Raw genomic sequence first — 21,123 nt, 5'->3', positions numbered from 1 at the left:
TACCAGCCAACACATTTTGTTTACATGCTTGCACAAACATATGTGAATATATAGAATGCCTATTCATATACCTGCAACCACTCGATATTACAAATACATATGCTTATACCTACAAATACACAGACACAGAGATATAAGATTTTTTCAACTTCCCCCACTTATTTGAATTCATGACAACTGCAAGGAATGTATTTGCATACTCTGTCTCATGTAAGGACACAGAACTTGTAAAAACTCACTCTGTAAATTACAGAAATGAGATCTTTGGATCCCAGACCCATTCTCCCTATACAATGTTATATTCCCTAAATAACCAACCTTCTGTACATCTAGACTGTTCTAAAGCTCAGTTTATCAGTCTTGTACTATAAATCTCAACTGTCCCCTTAACCCAGTTACTGGGATGTGTTTGAGCTGGATGTAGCAGTCTTATGGCTATTTCTGTATATTTCTACAACACGGGAAGGCACATGATACTCACTTTTTAAATGGGAACCATTTGATTCCATTACTGATCAAATATTCCTAATTACAAACAGTGAGAGGTAGGTAGACACTTCCATAAATTCTAATCCAGAGAGAGAGAGACCAGTCAGAACTTGTCGTTACTTAATGTTAGTGTATGTGCATGTGTCTGTGTCTATGAGTCTGTGTGTCTGAGTGTGTGTATTAGGTACATACATGTGTGTGTGGTAGCATGAGTATTGGATGTCAGAGGACAATCCTCCTCAGGAGTCTCTTCTTCCATCTTGATGTTCCAGGGATCCAACTCAGGTCACCAGACTTGCCTACCATCTCATATGCCCTCCCAACATCATTCCTAAGAGGGGAATTATAAAATCAAGAAAAGTCAAAGCAACAAGAATTAATATGTACAAAAAGTCCAACTTTTGACCACCCAACTGCAATGGATGCTTAGATCATCACAACACCTCATGTTGCTTGGAACAAGTTTCCATATCTAGTCCCACTGATGGTACCAGAGGAGATTTCCCAATTCATAAAGAGCTGTTCTGACATGGGGTCAGGGGTCATGTGTAGAATAAGGCAATTTGCTTCCTAACAAGCCTGATGAAACTGTGTTGTGGCTATCCCAGCCTGGCTACTGGTAGTCATGGCGCTGTCACTCCTGCAACATCTCCTTCTTTTTGTCTAGTCGACTGTTGCCATCAGAAATCAAATATGTGAAAATATGTTCTACAAAATGATGTTCTATGGTCTCATATTCCCTCATTTCTCCATGAACTAAACTGCAAAGCTCTTTAAAAGTTCTTCTGTTCATTGTTCTTACTGTCTTGCTATAGAATTTTCCTGCCCGTCCACACCCAAGGAGCCACTGAAACTGCTTGCCCAGGTGACCAATGATATCCACACTTGCCAACTTGACGATTCAGTTGGGGTCTGCATGTTATTGCTGTTTCTGTGTCTTGTAAGCCAGGAAGTCATTTCTTCCTCACACTTCCTTCATGTATCTTCTGAATTTTCTCTATCCTCTAGTTACTTCCCTGTGCCTCTGTAAAAATATTTTATTTCTGGTGGCTCAATATAGGACTGATAGACATCAATGTGTGTGTCCCATCAACTTTAACCCCAAGTGGATTAAACACAGTTCTCTAGTCTAAAATACTACCTATGTAATAATGAACCACATATTCAGTTCCCCGGCTTCTTCTAAATTACAGAACTAAATCTTTCATTCAACATCTCTAGTGGTATCAAGTTCAACCCACTCAGAACAGACAATTCACGATTGTTCCTGCAGGATATTACTCTATTCTATTTTTGTTGTAATGAAAGACATCACTCTAGCTAATGCTCTTCCCTAACTGCTTGGGTCATCTTTGGTCCTTCTCTACTTCTCACTGCTAATCAGCTATCTAATTCTGTCAGATCTGATTAAAGCACATCTTGACTCTGACCACATGTCACCTTACACAGTTACCCAAAGACTGTAATAATAGACAAAGCCACCTTCTTGTTTTCACACTACAGCCTCAGCGAGCCATTGAAGGTATGATTGGCTTATTGTAGCCTCATTCAAAACCTTCCATTGTTTCTCATAGCTGAGTTGTACTCCATTGTGTAAATGTACTACACTTAATGGCTTTACAAAATTCCTAGGCAAATGGATGAAACTAGAGAATATCATCCTGAGTGAGGCAACCTAGTCACAAAAGAACACATATAATATGCAGTCACTGATAATTGGATACTAGCCCCAGAAAGCTCTGAATACCCAAGAAACAACTCACAGACCTTATGAAATTCAAAAAGAAGGAAGGCCAAAGTATGAAAGCCTCAAGTCCTTCTGAGAAAAAGAAAAAGAAAAAAAAAATGTGTATTCATCATACATATTATTATGTAACAAATTTTGTGAGCTATAATAATATTTTATAAAATAAATTAATTAATTAAACCAAAACCTTCCATGGTAAATCCTAGTACCATGCAATTCTCAAAATAAATTCCAAAGTAATTTCCATGACTACAAGGCCACAATTCATCTTTTTTTTTCTACCCCTTTTCCTCACCTTGCTCAGCCATTCCACTTAGTGTCCCACCTCTCCTCCCCCCACCAATATGCAGAGGTTTTCCCTTTCCCATTGTTCTTTGCAACGGGAGCAGGTTTCCTGGCACATCTGAAGAAAGCTTGCCCCCCAACTGCCTTTGATCATTACCTCAGAAAAGGTTGTATTTCTGGAAAGTTCTTCCTTTTGCTGATGATCTTTTAAGGCATTTACTTCTCCTTAGAGCACTTAGTACCAACCAATATTATCTTGCATGCATAGAAGTTGTTTACTTATTTATTGCTTTACTTCTGCACTAGAAAGTAGGTTCTCAAAATAGACATCTCTTTGCTCAATGCTGAATCCCTAACAATTAGAATAGTACCTGGGGGAAAAGTAGCCCATCAATAAATGAATGAAGAAATGAATGGAAGTACAAGTAAATCACGAGCCTGCAGCACACGCTCCTTCTTGGCTCTGGCCCTGGTGCATATCTCCCACCTCCTTTACCTAAATGCATCATTTTATACCAGGTGGGTGTTTATATAATTTTAATATAACTCAGGTGCTATCTGCCTTCAATGATTACCCTTTATGACCACACACACACACACACACACACACACACACACACACACACACACAGGCACACACACATGAATGCACACTGTGATGTGCATGCACATATGCAGGCACCATCACCACCACTACCATTCAGAGAAACTATCGTTGTTCTTTACCATTGGAGTTACTTGTTCTTATGTTTAGTCTTTTAGATGTGTGTTTTTGTGAGAGTTGGTTGGTTGGGTGGTTGGTTGGTTGGTTGGTTGGTTGGGTGGGTGGGTGGGTGGATGGGTGGTTTGGTTTGCATATTGCCAAATTAGGACATCTTTGAAACAGGCATCAATCAGTTCATCCTTACATGACCAAATTCTAATACACAGAGAAAACCATAATGTAGGTGCCTGTTAAATTGTTGGGATACATATGAGTTTTTAGTAGTTCTTTTTCTGTCTTGATTGTTGTTGTTATTGTTTTTAGATGTTGATATTCATTAATGTGTTAGTTCACCTAAAAGAATTACAAGTGAAGGCCATAAACTGGTCTGGATATTAGAGTTCATTTCCACATATGCTGTAGTTGCTAGTTGTCAATGCAAGAATTTAACGTGAGCTTGAGTCAACAAACCTGCTTAACATCCATCACATTACCCCACTTTACGTCATAGAAGAGAAATATTCTATTGACTGATAGAAGAGCATCTCTCCAAGCAGCTTCACAATAAGGGAGTAAGGTGGGATATTCTAATTTGTACGCAACCAGATTCTACTAAAACCCTCTGTATACCGAAGAAGCACTTGTGGGCAGTTACTCCCTCTATCAGACTGACTCTCCCAACACTATTTGGATGGAAGGAAGGATAATATAAATGAGGATCATGATTCCCACACAGCTAAGAAACTTACAAAGTTGCTACATTGAATAAATCAAAGCACCAGGTTTCAGTTGGGGTATTAGTTTCCAGATATGACTTTAATAATGGTTAAAAGCCTACATTCAAAGATGAGAAACTATACACAAATGCTGGGGTTTGCCAGGCCTCCATCTCTATATCTCCCCATTAAAAGATAGAGCCTATTCTCACAGTTATTGATAACACTTAAATATTATGATTTTGCAATATGATATCTGGTCCTTCACTGTTACAAAGTTACAGTCCGGATATTGTCTTAGAAACACTTGAGTTATGTATGCAGCCATAGGAAGTTTCACTAGAAATGTTGGTGATTGGCCATACAGAAATGCCTCATGAAGTTGGCAGAACAATTGAGACAAAAGCTAGCTTACTTCTCATGAATGCCTTAGAACATCAACCCATTTTGAGAAAGCTGGTCATTTTAAGTTAGAAAGTATTTGATGAGGAGACACAGGTGGCTTAAATTCAGATCTGACGTCACAGCGCATTCTCAGCTGCCTTAATTATTTTTTTCCTTCTGAACCTGATGTTCTTACTTCAGTCTCAACAAAGAAGGAGCCCTTCCCCATATAAAAGGATAAATAACAAAGTGAAATTATTTTCCATTCCTGAGAGGGGGAAGGAGGGGGAACGATACAGCTAAAGCTAGAGGAAATTGGATGCAGACCCTGCTTAGTTGCTTCTGTGGTAGAGCTGAGATACTAAATCAACCTATTCATATCTACTCTAGAAAAAGTCAAAACTATGTCTATAGATGCAGGAGGGACACAAACTCATCACAGTAGTATTGTGTAAGGGGGATGGGGACAGAGGCCAGGGAGAGGTTCTAATTATTTTAATTCTACCAGTAATGTTTGTTATCAAAATAAGAAATTTATGGCATAAAGTTATCAATTTGTTAATTCTGTCTGCCAGTGTTCATTGTATTATTCAATGACCACACATTAAGTCTAATAAGATTTTGTCCCATAATCATTCTGCATTTCCCACGGCCATGCATGCCATTTCTTCTTGAGGTTATGGAATCCACAAGGACTTCATTCTGGAAAACAATCGTAGTGATGACTCCACTCAGGTTACTTAGCCTGATGTTAACAACTAGAATATTCTGGCTAGTGATAAAGACACATTAGTCAATCCACTCAGTTATCTGAGTACATACAAAAACTCACAACAGCCAGGGTAACTATCCAAGAAGACAACAAAAGAACAAAAGTACTGCGGAGAAGTTACGCCTGCTATGCACTTAGCAGTCTCTCTTCTAGAATAACGAGAATGCTAAGACAGGCTTGTTTTTAAGTAAGCATCAGCTGTACTAAACACATTTTCTACTTTATGAAAATAGAAATCTTTTAAAAATGGAATTTATGCAGACCCACTATGCAACATGGAGTATGGTGTAGGTCTTAATACGACTATGAACATACTAACAAATGCAGTATGAAACTAAAATGACTTGGTTTTTTCCTAACATAATGACCTATGCAGGAAGCTTCTAACTTAATAAACATGCTTGGGTGGGTTGCAAATTGCATGTCCTCGGGTAGATACTAGAACACCTACCTTGGGATGAGGTTATTTTGTTTGGAGAGGATCTCACTTTTGAAAGCTTCCTAACCACACATGAGTCATTTTCTTACTCTTTGTTTTTAGAGCTTCTGCTACTGCTGAATTGTAGCTGGTACCTCCAAGATATTAGATATTTTGTTTAATACTTGGAATTGGCTGTATTCTGCGGTCAATCAAGTTTGTCAACACATAGTAATTTCCATGAATACTCATTTCTTATTCTTAGAGGACTCATATAGTTTGTCCTAGAGGCTTGGGAGAAGATCATACTAAGAAGACCATGGCACACAAGTCTTCTCTGCAGCCTCCTCAGAGAGAAAGAAGGTAGGAGGGGCTGTACTATATCATGTGCTTCTAGTATCTAGTATGTAAAATGACACTGTGAATGTTCAGGAATCTGCTGTAATTACTATGATTGCTTTTCCTAGTCCTGTCATAGGTGTGGGTGTGGATAACATGACATAAGGTTCTAGTCACAGCCATTTCCAGCAAGAAAAACAATGACCCTTAGAAAAATAGTGCAAATAATTTTTCTCAGGAGGTGGAATTTTGCCTAATTGCTGGAAGGGACAATTAATACTCACCATGCAAAGACAGAACAGCATTAAAGAATACTGTCTAGAAAGCTCGCCTCTGCTGGGCAAGCTACCTGTGGTAGCAAAAGACATGCATGTGCACTTCTGTTCTGAGCTTGCCATACACAAGCCTTCCTCGGGAACTTTTTGAAAAATTATTCCAAGATTACTTTCTGGCTTTACTTGACATTGAAAAGGGATAACAATAAAGTTCCTGGGGCTCAGTTGTTCAGAGTGATAAAGCTGGTGGGGATGTCACAAATACTGGGGAAACTTTGCACTGTGTACGTCAGAAGAGTTCAATGTCACACATCATGGAGTAGTAAGAAGTCAAGCATCAAGGAGCACTAATGTTATTGCTATGAGACTAATTCCCCAAACTCCATTATGCAAAATTACTTAAAGTCACTCAAAGTATCTATTATAGATGAATTATTGCTCTTTTAAAAACTTTATTTTCTTCTATTGTTGTTGCTGCTGGTGTTGAGACAGGGCCACTGGAGTCTGGAATTTATTCTACTCGCCCAAGGAGCCTGAAATTTATTATATAGCCCAGGATGATTTTAATTTCATAGCAATTCATCTGCCTTAGTCTCTGCATGCCAGGATTATAGGCAAGAGCTACCACACCTGGTCTTAATATAGTTTTACATCGGTCTCTACCAATAAAGCCAAATTTGGTATCTTTCTTTATTTTGTGACAATTGTGGTGATAGTCTAAAGGAGATAAACAGGAATTGTGACAAATTAAGTTGGCTAAATGCAAGCAGCAGTAAAAATTTTATGAGAACAAAGACCAGTTGTAATATGGCAAGGTTTAATATACAGATCAAAATCATAAGCACAGTCAAAGATTTGATAGTGTTGTTGTTCTTTACCACAGTCAAGAGAAGGAGCAATGCAGAATAAGTCGGATGCTTATAGCAGCCAACTGGGATCTTACGACACTAGAAAGAGTGCATGGTAAAAAAAAAAATTAACAGGAAAAATTTTGTGATCCCTATTTCTATTCCATCCAGAGGCTCAGAAATGACAAGCAGCTCCCCGGAGTCACATAGACTGTGATAGCTAGACCAAAGCCTTTCTTCAAGTACACAGAATTAGTCACCTACTGTCTTCCAATGTGTCCTTGAAGAGCCACTTGGTAGCCTTGAGGTCACAAAAAGCTCTGCATCTTATTGGATTAACTCAACTTCCAAATGTCAAGGAGATCCATCTAACTTACTCTTAGCCTTGAACTCTTATCCACATTGAGAGCTTCTTCCATTCTCCCTCCACTTCTTATTAATGGGTAATTCACATAAACAGAGCAGCTCCCACTCCATTTTTACTACTCACAAAATGGTGTCCTTATTCCGACCCTTTCTTAAGCATAGGTCTTCTTTGACTCCTCCAAATGCTTCTTGAAACTGGAGTCCACATTGATAGTTAAACACAAGAGAGAATAGCATCCCATTCTGTGGAGAAACTGGTCTTCCTTAAAAGTTACATCTGAAATCCTAATTGTTTTTACCCATCATTCCTTGAACCTCTCTTCTGCTTGCCTCTGTCCTTTTTAATTCTATGTGATCTCCTCTGTTCTATCTAGCCTCTTTCCATTCATAATCACAGTGTCTATGGACCTTAGGGTACAGAAAGAAAACAGCAACCTCAGACTTTTTTTAAGCAACTGTTTAGGTTTACTATATGTTCTAAAAACAAAAATTTGCTCTATGGTCCTTTTACAGTGGGAAGAATATAAAAATAATATAAAAACACTTTTTTTTTTACAATGAGAGGTGATCCCTGCCAAAGAATGGAAGCTCAGGGACATGGAAATATGCTGCCCAATCCCAAGGACCTATCAGGAAAAGACAAGGTAACCTGAGAGTTGGTCCAGGTCAGAAGAAGAGCCAGCTATCTGCAAACTACCTTCTCCCCTCTTCTGAGATCTTATTTACACAGCCGTCTATCCCCACTTACTGGGTACTTTCCATATCCTGCTACCAATAAGTGAAGCATCAACACCCCAAGTTGTACCTTCAATTTTTCTTCTGTACTACAAAACACAGCAGCTTCTTTAATTGTCAGTTTGTGCTCCTAATAAATTACAGAGACCATATGGAGCACAGTGAAGGTATGGAAAGCTCCACCATAAATGAGATGGTAGGTGGGTCAATAGATAGATGATAAACAGGTAGGTCTAAGATAGAAAGGTAGATGATAAACAGATACATAGATGGACAGATAGATAAAATATATTGAAGACTCACAGGTACACACATATACACACACACAGAGAGAGACAGAGAGACAGAGAGACAGAGAGAGGCAAGGAGAGAAAATTTTATTAAATTGACTACCCTACCTAAACACTGTGCACCTATTCAACATAATATTTTAAAAAAGCATTTTAATATGAAGCACACTGGTGGTATAATGTTATATTTTAAAAACTTGTAGAAGATGACACCTATACAGATGACTTAGTGTGGAAAATTTGAGCTGGTGTCTAACTAGAACCTTCACCCATAGAGAGTTTTGTTCACGGTACTGGAAGGTACTCCACATGCTTCCAAAAGAAAAAGTTAAACACCAACACATCTCTAAATCCTTTGATCTACAACAACACTAATATAATAGTGGCACAAAGCTCATGGAAGTAACCAACCACTATCTGATTGGATTTGAGGGCTACTCCATGAGATGGAAGCCATCCCCAACCCTGCTCAGTGGTCCAGAACCTGAGATTAGTTAGGCCATGGATGTAGTGTAAAACCAAATACTACTGTTGCTAAAGAAATATAACAATAAAGTGACTCATGATGACAGTCTGCTACCAGTGCCTTGGTCAGCCACCATCAGAGCAGCTTTCTCCTGAAGAAGATTCAAACAAGTACAGAGACCCACAACTAGACAATGTGTAGAGAGAAAGGTCTTTAAACTCTACATCCTAAATGAGATGTCTCCACCTCATCTCTCTCCTCAGGGCTCAGGCAGATCTATGGAAGAAGAGACAGAGAGTGGAAGAGTTCATTGGGATGAGAACCATCAAGAAAACAGGGTCTTCTAAGCACAGCAGTACCAGCGTATCTATGAATCCATAGAGGCTGAGGCAGCATACACAGGGAGTGGACAGGTCTCTCGAGATGGGACCCAAGTGTTCAGAGAAGTAGACACAAGCCCCCATCCCTAATGCAGAAGCTGTCACTAACTGATAACCACTCATGAAGGAAAAATTAGTTATCGCCGAGTCTCAGCAGATATACACTAGTCTTAAGGGCAGGCTGCACTACCAACAGTAAATGGCCAACACAAAAAGAACTCTGTGGAATCTTTGTTTTATAATGTTTATTCATGGCATTTATTTATTTATCTGATATTTTTAAGCCAGATATTCAATTATATTTTTGTGATTATTTACTAGTTATTTAAATATATAACCTATCTTATAAGTTATATGAATTCATATATTAATTTATATAATTTTATATCATGGTTTTATGTATCATTATATACATTATATATTTATAATTTATTTTATTATATTTATATTTATTAATATACTAATATATGTTTAGCTTTCATTTATATTATATTCTACATTCTGTATCTATAAAGCTATATATAACAATCTCTATATGAGATATAGTATTTAGATATAAATTTTTACATATTAACACATATTTACCTTACAGTTCATTTGTGTATATATTGAAGTTTCTTGTTTTGTATTTTTATAGAATTTCAGTGTGTGCAGTGTGTGCCTCTGCATCTGTATGTTTCTTGTGATTTTTCTTTGGTATTTTTCTGCTTATTTGTTTTTATTTTTTGTCCTTTTTTACTGTGTTTTTGTCTTGCCTTGTTTTATTTTATTACTAGTATTCAGAGCCTGTTTCTTTTCTGGAAGACTTGAAGGGTGTTGATTCTGTTATGAGAGGATATGAAAAAGATCTATAAGTTGTGGGACAGGAAACTATAATCGGAATATGTCATAAGACAAAAACCTATGTTCAGTAAAGGAAAACTAAAAAAAAAAAAAACTTACTGAATAGTGTATAGTGTGCCATTGGTTTTTTCAGAAGCAAAAGAATATTAAATGAGAAAGAAGTAATTTGGGGTGAGCTCATCAAAAATCTTTATATTTGTTGTGGTTGTCTGTACTTTTGAGGTCTTTAGAATTAAAAATTTAAAACTAAAAGATTTAAGCAACTGTAACACCTACATGGTTTAAAAGAAGTCATGACAATCGGGCCTTTTGAACATTATAAGAAAAGCTGCCTCTATGAAATAACTTGAACTTAAATCCAGAATAGGTAATGGCTTTCTTGTCATTTTCAAGTACTAGACTAGAAAGTTAGCCCAGCGTGGTGCCATCTCATAGCTTCTATCATGAGCGAGATGGAGAGCTCTGCTTTCTCAACAACAAAAGAAAAGATGGCCCCAAGAACATTTCCCCCAAAGTAACATAGTAAAACCTATCTAGGAAATAATGAAGTACCTAGCTCGTCACAAACTGCATGTGTGCTGTGGAGCAGTCCAACAGAGGGGTGCTTCATCTTTAAAATTCAAATAACAAAATGAAAAATGTGTTTCCACACATATAGTAAAAAGGACAAGAAATTGAGGTTGATGAGTATTTTAAAATAGAATTTAATTCACTTCTTACGGGGAGATATAAAGGGTATGTTAGTTGTTTTAAACTCAGCATTAAACATAGAAGAGAAGGAAAAGTTATTACTCATATTCTTACCTCAGTCCATGGCACATAAAGATTTACATGTAAAAATATTTACCACAACAAAATCTAAAGGTATACAAAGTTGATATTAGATGAACACCCAGTAACAATTGTTATAATAATGACAGACAATGGTGATGTTATTCTACTCACTAATTTAAAGTTGTGTTTAGGACAATCTTACAGAAAGTACTTGTCCATTAGCACTTTTAATATATGCACATATTATTAATAGATGCATACTTTCAAAAATACAAATGATCACAACTTTTCATCTTGTTATAATCTGATTAATATCCTGATAAATGCTTATGCATATCTTTAGGAAAAGTCTAGAAAAACAAGAAAGAAACAAATCAATAGAAGACAAGCTTTCTTTGCCATTACTTCCAAGGACTCTGATCAGTTTTTAGAAAACAATTTCAAATATTCAATGTACAGTATTAATTACTGCATTTGACGTAATGCTGAACTTTATAAGAAATTCATGAGTGCCATAACTGTCATAACTTTTCTGCCCTAAGTTTTTAGAGTCACACACAGGTTGGAAGGGATTCTATGAGGGTCTTGGTTTTATGACATTTTAGCCCAGAGACCCTAACTTGCCAATGTTTTCTGCTATGAACAAAAATTATGTAATATGAGAAAATAGATGACTAGGTTACTATTTTAAAGAAAACACATTGTAAAGTACAAAACAATTCTTAGTTCTCTTCCATCATTCTCCAATGGTAACTGTCATTAGCAATATTGAATGAATCATCCACAAATACACACACACACACACACACACACACACACACACTCACATACACACACACACACTGATGCTTATAAAGGTAAATCTGTTCTTCAAAGTTCAAATGTTGTGAGACAGGTATGTCTGTTCATATCTGTAATCTCATTAACCAGGAGGCTGAGGCAGAAAGGTTGCCAAGGACCAAGGCTGGCCTTAAATCACTGAACAGTGAATCCCAAGATAACCTGGGCTACAGAGTTAGGTCCTGTCTCAAAATTAATTTTTTTGTCAAGATGCAACAAAGAAATATACTTGGATAAATAAAATTGTACTTGGAAAAGACCTAATGTCCTAGGCAGTATCAAATATCCGAGATTCATCAATTAAGGAGCCACTAGAAATGGTGACTGTGACTCAGTATCTGTACTGTAGCAGATCAGAAAATGCAGCACTTAAGTTTTCTTCTATTTCCCATCTCTTCCATGGCCCCCACATTGCTCGTAAACGTGGGTGTGATGTCTGCTCAGCACAGACACTTACTGCCCCAAATTCCTAATCCCAGTGCATCTTCTGACCTCAGCCTGTGTGCAACTGGAACAATTAGCGCATCCATTGTCTTTAGTCTATGTGTCTGTTGTGTATAGTGTTAGCTAGAGAGCGGGTGTCTAAGGCTTTCAGAATGGTGCCATGTCTGCTACAGCGTTCCTCACAGCCTAGGTCCTCGGGTCAAGGTCAGCCACGGAGACTCACTTCGCCAGCTTCTCCAAGTTAAGCAAATAATTAGTGCTTTAGAAAAAAAAAACGAGGAAGCTAGCACCAACCCCCTCCCCCCCTCAATAAGGAGACTTTTTTTTTTTTTTTTTTTTTGCACCGCTAAGTTTTATTTAAAGACTATGCAATCACATCCCAGCTGGCTTCATTGAAGCAACAGCGTGGGCAATCAGGGAGAGCAACTGCAATGCTATCGTCTCCATAAACAGTAATGAGTGGAGGGAGTGGGGTGGGACCAGAGGCTTATCGTCCAGCAAGAGACATTGTCTCGGCAGCTTCACCGCATCTCTAGCTGCCCTCGGAGAAGACTGAAGCACCCGGTTTTTAATGATGTTAGAGGAGGTGCTCAGGTTAGAACGTGTGTGCATCTGTAAGAAGCTGGTGAAGTTTGTCTGGCTGTCAATAAAGGGACATGTTGATATATAGGCAGAGGAGGGATTATACAACATAGACAGACAATCGGGGAAAATACCTGACCACGATCAGTGCTAAAAAGACTTGCACTGAGAGATAGGTCGATGACTTTCATAAATATATACTCCTTAAAGTATTTTTATTCAAAAATATTATTCCCAAGGAGTATTGAAATGTTTCCCATCTCCCTTGAATTACAGCTGTCGTTTACCATACCCCAGCACTTTTTAAAAATTCCCATGTGCTTTACAAATTTAGGGAGATTAACATGAATCTCGAGCCAAATGGGTTATTTCTTCTTTGCTATGATCCTTATCCTTGGGTGCTCTTTGGGGAGAGATAATTGTTAGTCAGGATACAAGTGGTCTGGCTTCTTTCCCCTCTTTTACTAATACAGAGTCGAGCCAACATGCTGAAGATCCGCCTCCCAGAAGACAAGGAAGTCGACCCTGACTCCCTTCCTGGTTTTCTTCCCAACAGACTTTGAGTGAAGAAAATTCCAGGGGAAACAAGATGTTTATCTGCACTTCCCTTTACCCACAAAACTGCAGTAGTGGGCGCTCGAGGCTGGGTTTCTTCGGACACCAGGACTTTAAGATGGCGTCCCTGATCTCTCGTGTCATTGAAGAAGAGGCACATGGAGGTTAAACTTGGAGAGCTGCCAAGCTGGATACTGGTGCGGGGCTTCACTCCCAGGGGCTTTCAGAAGGGGCATGACCGGTATTACAATAAGTACATCAACTGAATGTTCCGAAAGGCAGCATCCCAGGGATTAACATGGGACTGGCAGCCTACGTGGTTTTCAGCTACTGCATTTCTTACAAGGAACTCAATCATGAGCAGACGGTGACACAAGTACCACCGTGGAGAGGTCAGAGAGGAGGGCACTGCATGGCTGAGCACACCGCTCCGATGGAGGAAGAAGTCACCCGGCTGAACCTTCATACCCTGACGGAGAACTAGTGTCCAATAAATGGTGACTGGCTGGTTCACGTGAACAGCAGCAGCAGCAACAACAACAACAACAAAACTACTGCAGTTGTAACGTGTGCTATGACACTGTCTGCTTTAAGCAACACAGTGAGTTCTTGTTTATCCAGATATGATGGGGGGGTATCAGAATTTCACATTTCCGGGTAAATAAGAGATAGCAACTTAATCCCTCAAAACTTACCATGAACTCATAAGCATAAAAGGACAATCACAGAGAGTGTGGGTAACATCAGTGGGAAACTGAAACAGTGGTAAAGGAACAGGGTATTGTCGTGCTAAGAACACCTGCTAACTTACTGGAAGACAGCAAAACGTAAAACTGTGGCATAACGTGCTAATTATTTAAATATCATGAATGGAAGTCGACACATACGTTCATTTAATACTACAGAAGTCATCAGAAGGTACCAAAAAGGTATGCATCTGTCATAAAAAGACAGAACACCATGTCTTTGTTTTTCCCACATGCTTCTCAGGGTAACAACCTATGAGGGTAAACCTCTTCTTGATAAACACATTCTGCCTAGTTCTGAGTCTAGTGCCTTCGGCTGGAGGTTAGAATATCTCCTACAGAAGGCATCAGAAAGAGACTAGAGTGGTTTTAACTAGATAGAACCCTAAAGGTAACTCCCTAGCATTTTATTAAGTATTATTTTAGCATTACTGCTTTGTCCTATCAATCAGAATAAGGCAGATAACAAAATACTCTTTGCAGAACGTTTCTTATGAAAATGGCTTTAACTTCTCATCGTAGTAAGTTTCAATCGTAGGTCACGTACTGGGCTCTATCAAAGGCCCTATCAGCCATTCAGGGACAGAGGCTAAAGAGTAACCACCACCCTGCACATCACCACCACCCACTAGCAGCAGCAGCAGCAGCAAAGTTTGAAGCTCATTGTGCTCTGGGCTCTTCGAGCTTCCATGTACCAGTGTGTCACCTGCTCACATTTCATTTGCCAATATTAATCAAACAGCCACACCTAACTTCATGGGAATGGAATACTGCTATTCGAAGTGGTGTGAATGGAAAATATCCCCATTTGGATCTGATATTTGAATATTTGGTTCCCGATGGGTGGTGCTGTTTAGAGTGCTTTAGGAATGTGGCCTTGTAGGATGCCCCTTGGGAAGGTGTTTTGAGAGTTTGGAGCCTCCTGCTTGTATTTGAAGCTGTGAAGCCTCTGCCTCCTGCTCCTATGCCTGCCACCTGCTGTCATACCTTCCTGTCATCGGGAGCAATGGTTCTAGCCATTCCTAAGGCTTAAACCCTTTAATACACTTAGTTTCACATATTGTAGTGACTCCCCATCATAAGATGAGCTTCATTGCTACTTCATAACTATAATTTTGCTACTGTTATACACTATGATGTAAATATCTGATATGCAGGTTATCTGATGTGTGTCCCCTGTGAAAGGGTCATTTGACACCCCCTCAATGGGGTCACAACCCACAGGTTGAGAACAATAATCGCAATTAACCTCTTCTGTCAACTGCTCTCAGTAACGGTGATTTATCACAACAAGAAGAGCTTATATAATCTGACAGTGTTTCTAAAAGAAGCCCCTACAGAGTCCAGTTAAAGATACCAATGACAACTCCACTGTGAGAAAATAAACAATTCTGTTAATGAATCAGAAGGCAGGAGGACATCTGAACCAAAAAATATGCAAACGGCACACGGCATATGAAAAGATGGCCAAAATATTTGCTATGAGAGGATTTTGAGTTAAAACAAGGGAATATGCATGTCTATGAGACTGCCTGAAATCCAACAAATTCACAACAAATACAGGTGAGGAAAAGAAGCAGGAGCAGCTCCTTCCATTGCTAGTCAGATGCAAAATGCCATAGGTACTGTTAAAGACAATTTGACATTTCATTAAGAAATCATTTTTTTATTATACCATCCACCAGCATTTGCCCAAATGAGTTGAAGTTTTATGTCCACCTAAAAGCATGCGTGTTGATGCTTATAACAACTTCATCCATTTTTTTCTCAAACTTTAAATGAACAAAGTACCCCTATGCTAGATGGATGGACAAACCAACTATCATACATGCGAAGAATAGAACACCTTCAGAGCGAGGAAGAAATCAGCTGGCAAGGCATGAGATAAAAATGGAAAAAACTAAAATGTTTATTAAATGAAGGAAGTCACTTTAAAAAAATACTACATACTACATTATCACAACATTACAACATTATGATATTCTAAAAAGATAAAACTCTGAACACAGATTTTTTAAATCCAGTGACCTTTAACAGCTAGGGGAGATGAATGGGAGATTTCTGGGAGTAGAGAAAACACTCTTAGTGATACTGGAATGGTAAGTATATATCATTATCCAAATCTATGGAATGTATAAAACCAGCAGAAAACACAGATGAGATGGGACAATGAGAGCAGAAAGCAGGGTCTGGTGATGGCCAGAGTTTACAAAGCACCTCCTTACCATCCTCTCTGTTACTAATCTGCAACTTCTCTGGAAAACAACATAGACTCCCAATGATCCTGCATTAATACATAGTAGACAGTAGATTATCTAAAACAAGGTAACCAAAAACAGGCAACATTTGCTTGAGTTTTCTGACACTGACTTTGAACACCTGCTGTAAAATATAAACATTGAAAAATAAAAGCCATAAGGAAACTATAAACTACCAAAGATATGTCCTCAAAGGTAGAATTTTGTCTTTCTTTGTTTTTTTTATTTTTATTTTTTTTTTACTTTTGTAGGATCTTTTGCATGGTTACGCATGTGCACACACGTCTACTAAACTTAAAAGTCCAGGATGACATACAACAAGACAAGCAAGAACTCTACCACTAGATCTACTGATGATTTTTAAAATATTAAATCAAATTCATCCAGTGCAAGCGATTTTATTTCTTTTGGTCTTTGTGGTTGACATCTGTCACGTGTACCTTTGAAGACAGAGCAACATAGACACAGAGGGCTGTAGGTCTCAGTAACACTCTTAACGCTGAACCTGGAGAGAAGGCTCAGTGGGTAAGATCGCCTGCTGCACAAACATGAGAATCTAAGCGTGACTCTCTAGAACCCATGGAAAGGCTGGATCTAGTGTGAGTGTGTGTGACCCTGGTGCTCCTTCAGAGAGAGGGGAGGCTGAGATGGGAGAGTCCCTGGAGGTTTGTGCGCTAGCTAGCCTACTATGCACATTGGAAAAACAACCAAAAGACTACATCTAAAGAAAGATGAAAAGGAAGCAAGGGTGAACATGAGGCTATCTTCTGACCTTCAAATTCATGCTAAGGCAGAATAATGACTACATTCATATGCACAAAAGTATGCCCACGACACATGAACATACATCATAAAATGCACACACAAAACAACTATTTAATGTTTGGAATGAAGGTATCTTTCCAGGAAATAAGCTTCATGAACAATAACCGTATGGTAAACAAATATCTTTTCTTGAATCATTTTATTGTCCTGAAGAAAAATCTGAGCCTAAATACACAAACCCAATGCATGGTATCTAAAACAATCATTTGGATGTTTGGGCTACATGTGAAAACAGAGGCACTGTGAGTTCTCATTGTGCGTTTACAATGCTTGATCAATGAGTTATTTTTGCTCATGGTATTTGAATTCCATGTCAAGGAAATAGATGTGATGTTTGGGCTCCAACTCTAGATATCTGATGATGGCGCCAAGCTTGAAAGCCCCTCCCTTACTACATACTACAGAAGAGTTAGAACCATCACTACTGTGTGGATTTTCTGGAATAAGTGACAGCCAAAGCAATCAAGCATATGCACACATACCCTGTCATACACTTACCTTACTACTTCTGTGAGGACCATCTCTCACAGGATGTGCCCTCTCAGAAACCCATGTGTTAGGACAGGATTTGCTCCTCTGGAAGGATCAGAATGGTACCTACTGCACTCAGAAGGTGGTAGCCCTAAGCTTATTAGTGGGAGACCACTGCTTTCCCCTACTCTTCTGAAGAGGGGATGGGAACAGACTTGTAAGCCATTGTTTTGGTTCCCACTCCTCAGTGCCCATTTCTTTGTGAAAGTCCTGCCTCTTTGCTTCTCTCTCTCTAACAGCTTTTTATCTCATCAGTTTAATAGAAATGCCATTCTCAGAACAGGATTGTTTAGCATCCTAAACTTCTAATCTGCCTTTTTAAAAGGTTGCTTCCATACACTTAAAAATATTTCATTTTAATGAAAGAGAAAAAGAGCAAAACCTATATATCAAAAAAGCTGGGGGTGCACAGTTAGCAACTGACTTCACCATGTGTTAAGACTGCCTTCCATCATCTGTCCTTGTGAAGTATGTAGGACTTACACAGAGGTAGAATCACTGTACCAGATATGGCATTAATGTTTAGTAATGCAGAAAAAGGCAACAGCAGTAATAACATACAAATTACCCTAAAAACTCCCAAGTCCAATGGCCAATTTAAACTCAGGGCCCATTTAGTTGACAAACTGTAAGCCAAACGTGAAACATAATTTCAAAGCTTAAACATGTTAGTGGAATCTCTTAATCTATTGCAGTAACCCACATTCCATGTCCTTCAGGTCTGTACTCAATACAACTGCATTGAGGAAATCCCTAGACTGGAACTGTAAATACACACTGACGTTTAAAAAGTTACCAAGTTCCTTTCAGGCAAGATTTGAAAACTTACAGTGCTTCCATGGCTTTATTTTATACATATTTTTATACATTCAATTCATAAAAAAACTTTCTGATTTCTTTATGCCAACTTGCATGTGAACACTGGGCGTACCAGCATTACTTGCAGGATTGCTGTGAGGTTAGGCTACTTGCAGAAGTCATGGTAATGGTACTAATTTAAAAGGAAACACACTCACAATGACTAGACATTCTAAACATGTTGCACATGAGGTTTAAAAAGTCTTTAGAGTGGTAGCTGGCATACAAGAGCTCAATTAAACCTTCAGCTATTATTAAATTATTTAATTCCAACTACAAGTCATAAAGCCAGGTCATACTAGGTGCACACAATCATAAGCTATAAAGAGTCACAATTTAAACAAAGACTCTTAATTCTAGAAACACTCTTTCGGCAAACAACTACATATTACATTTCTGAATGCTTGGAGAGAAGTCTTATCTTTCCTATTTGGTCCTGTGACCTTTTACAAAAATTTCTCTAGAGTGCTAGTCCCACAAAATAAAATATTTACCCCTGCCAAGTAAAAATACAGTTCTAAATAAGACACCACAGTTCCTACAAAATCACACATTCAAAGCAGGTGAGGTCACAAATAGAGGAACTGGGCGAGAGCTAACAGCATTTCTACCTTTTCTTCCTTCTTTCCTATGAAAGCCAGGAGTTTTTAAAGCATAGTGACTTAGGGAAACGGGCTCCTAACTGGATCACTTGACTCGTAAGTACCATGCTCGCAGCAGCCCACGCTACCCAATCACCCAGATCACTCTTTCTATTTTCAGCTGTTACTATTTGGGAAACTAACCCTGCCTGTTAACTGGGAGATTTTACCTCATTTTCTCTGAGGCAGTGCCTCGTTTAACTACACACCACCCGTACCTTTACTTGTCACGCCTAAGAAGCAAATTCCCTTGTGAATTTCTGTTCCACATGAATCAGATGAACTAAAAGAATGTTTGCATGCATCTCCAGAGGTTTCCTGGGTCACAAACCATTAAGATGGAAGGTTTTACTATAACACTGTTTTTAGTTAAAAACATAAGAACCTCCTTCAGCAACCCACAAAAGTAGTAACAAAGCAAAATGACAGCCTAGCTAATCTTCTGAATCGCCTAGATGTAAAACACAAGACCACACTGCCAATTTGATTTCACAGCCACATTCACAAATTTCACATAATTAAAATCTCTAGTCTTTTTAAAAACTAGTTTCCAGGTTTACTTTTCTGACTTTGAATTTGAAAGTCCAACTTTGAAAAAGGATGAATGAAAGAAAAAATATATGTAGATCTATATTTCCAAATATAATCTTCTTAGTCCTAGAACAGAGTAGAAATAGGTACCATTACCAAATGAATCAGATCACCAAAAATAACACCCAAAGTTTCAAACACAAAAGCTATTATAATGTTGTGTAATGTTGTTGAATTTGTTAGTTATTTGGGGCTTATAGATCAAAAATATATTCTTTTCAGAGACACTCATTTAGACATAATATGGTGCCTTTCCTGTCTCCTCACACCCCACCTCCGCTTTTGAGAAAGAAACCAAAGAGCACGGAAACTGAATTAGCGCTTGCAAGATTAATAGGTGATTGATTTAAAGGGAACTTTCATCTTTTAAAAGAATCAAACAATGGAAGAGAGCGCCAAGAAACACCACATCATCTTGCAAGGGCTCGTGCAGAACAGAATGCCTTCTTTGGTTTTTAGTTTAGTGCTTTAAAAAAAAAAAAAAAAAAAAAAAAAAAACTCATTAAGTATTTCAATGACTTTTCTCAGTAGCTGATTCTCTTTCCTCTCCTGAAGGGAGCAGATTGGCTAAGTCCCAGGCTACTTGAGAGCCTCCTGTTTCAGCACCAAGGACAGAGATCGCCCCATCTCCAGAGATGGTTAGCCCATCTCTTCACAGCTAAAAGTCCACTTTCAGACAAAGCAAGGAAAAATAAGATACCTGTCTGCCAGCCACCTGTTTAAAGTCCCCCTCTGCAGCCGACTGCACCAACAACTTCTCCGAGGAGACCCTGAACAACCGTGAGTCCCAGGCCGCCCTAGCAAGTCACAAGGAACAGCGAGGCGCGAGGAAGTGTGGGAGCCGGTCCCTCCCGCTCCCCGCATCCCGGGCCCGCAGGCTCCAGCTCGGGTGCGGGACGACAGCGCGGGTGACTTCAGGGCTACACACACTCACACACACGCGCACTCGCGCACATTCGCGCGCGCTCGGAAGCCTCGGGCCCTCTGGGCGCAGGGCTCCCGCGGTGGGCGGCCTGGGAGGGGACGTCCGCTCACCGCTTGGGCTGTCGCTGGACCTCAGGCTCCTTCCACAGAGGCACTGCAGCATATGCACTCCTTTCTTCAGAGAAAGCGCAAGAATCTTCATGGAGAGACTCGCGCGGGGTCGGCCGGCTCCCCGCCCACCTCAGTTATTCCTACAACCTGGCGATGGCCTGCGAGGGGCGCCAGGGTCCCCAGCCCATGGCACGTCCCGGAGCCGTGAGACACGTTCGCCGGGCTGGGGCTTCGCCGGGGGCGGCCCTCCCGGGGGCCCCGGGCTCGGCCACGCCTCAGCCGGCTCCGCGCGACACTTTGGGACTTTCGGGAGGGCGGCCCCACTGCGGGAGGGAGCGCGGGCGCCGTAGGACAGAGCACGTCACCACGGGTCGCGCCTCCTTCGGT

General features: G+C 39.5%; 1 protein-coding gene across 1 annotated transcript in view; it reads right to left on the bottom strand.

Moving 5' to 3' along the window:
- FGF12 (fibroblast growth factor 12) overlaps window positions 1–20,827 on the bottom strand; it is a gene marked incomplete at both ends in the record, with an annotated part of 359,536 nt that extends 338,709 nt beyond the window's left edge. Inside the window, one exon of the mRNA XM_080918844.1 lies at window positions 20,737–20,827. Within this exon, the coding sequence (XP_080774970.1) occupies window positions 20,737–20,827 (91 nt within the window). The remainder of the gene's footprint in view (window positions 1–20,736) is intronic.
- Between the last annotated feature and the right edge of the window lie 296 nt (window positions 20,828–21,123).

The sequence above is a fragment of the Micromys minutus genome (genome assembly GCF_963924665.1).
Source record: "Micromys minutus genome assembly, chromosome: 7".
Taxonomy (NCBI): domain Eukaryota; kingdom Metazoa; phylum Chordata; class Mammalia; order Rodentia; family Muridae; genus Micromys; species Micromys minutus.
Note: the sequence above shows the minus strand (reverse complement) of the source record. Positions and strands in the feature narration are given on the sequence as shown.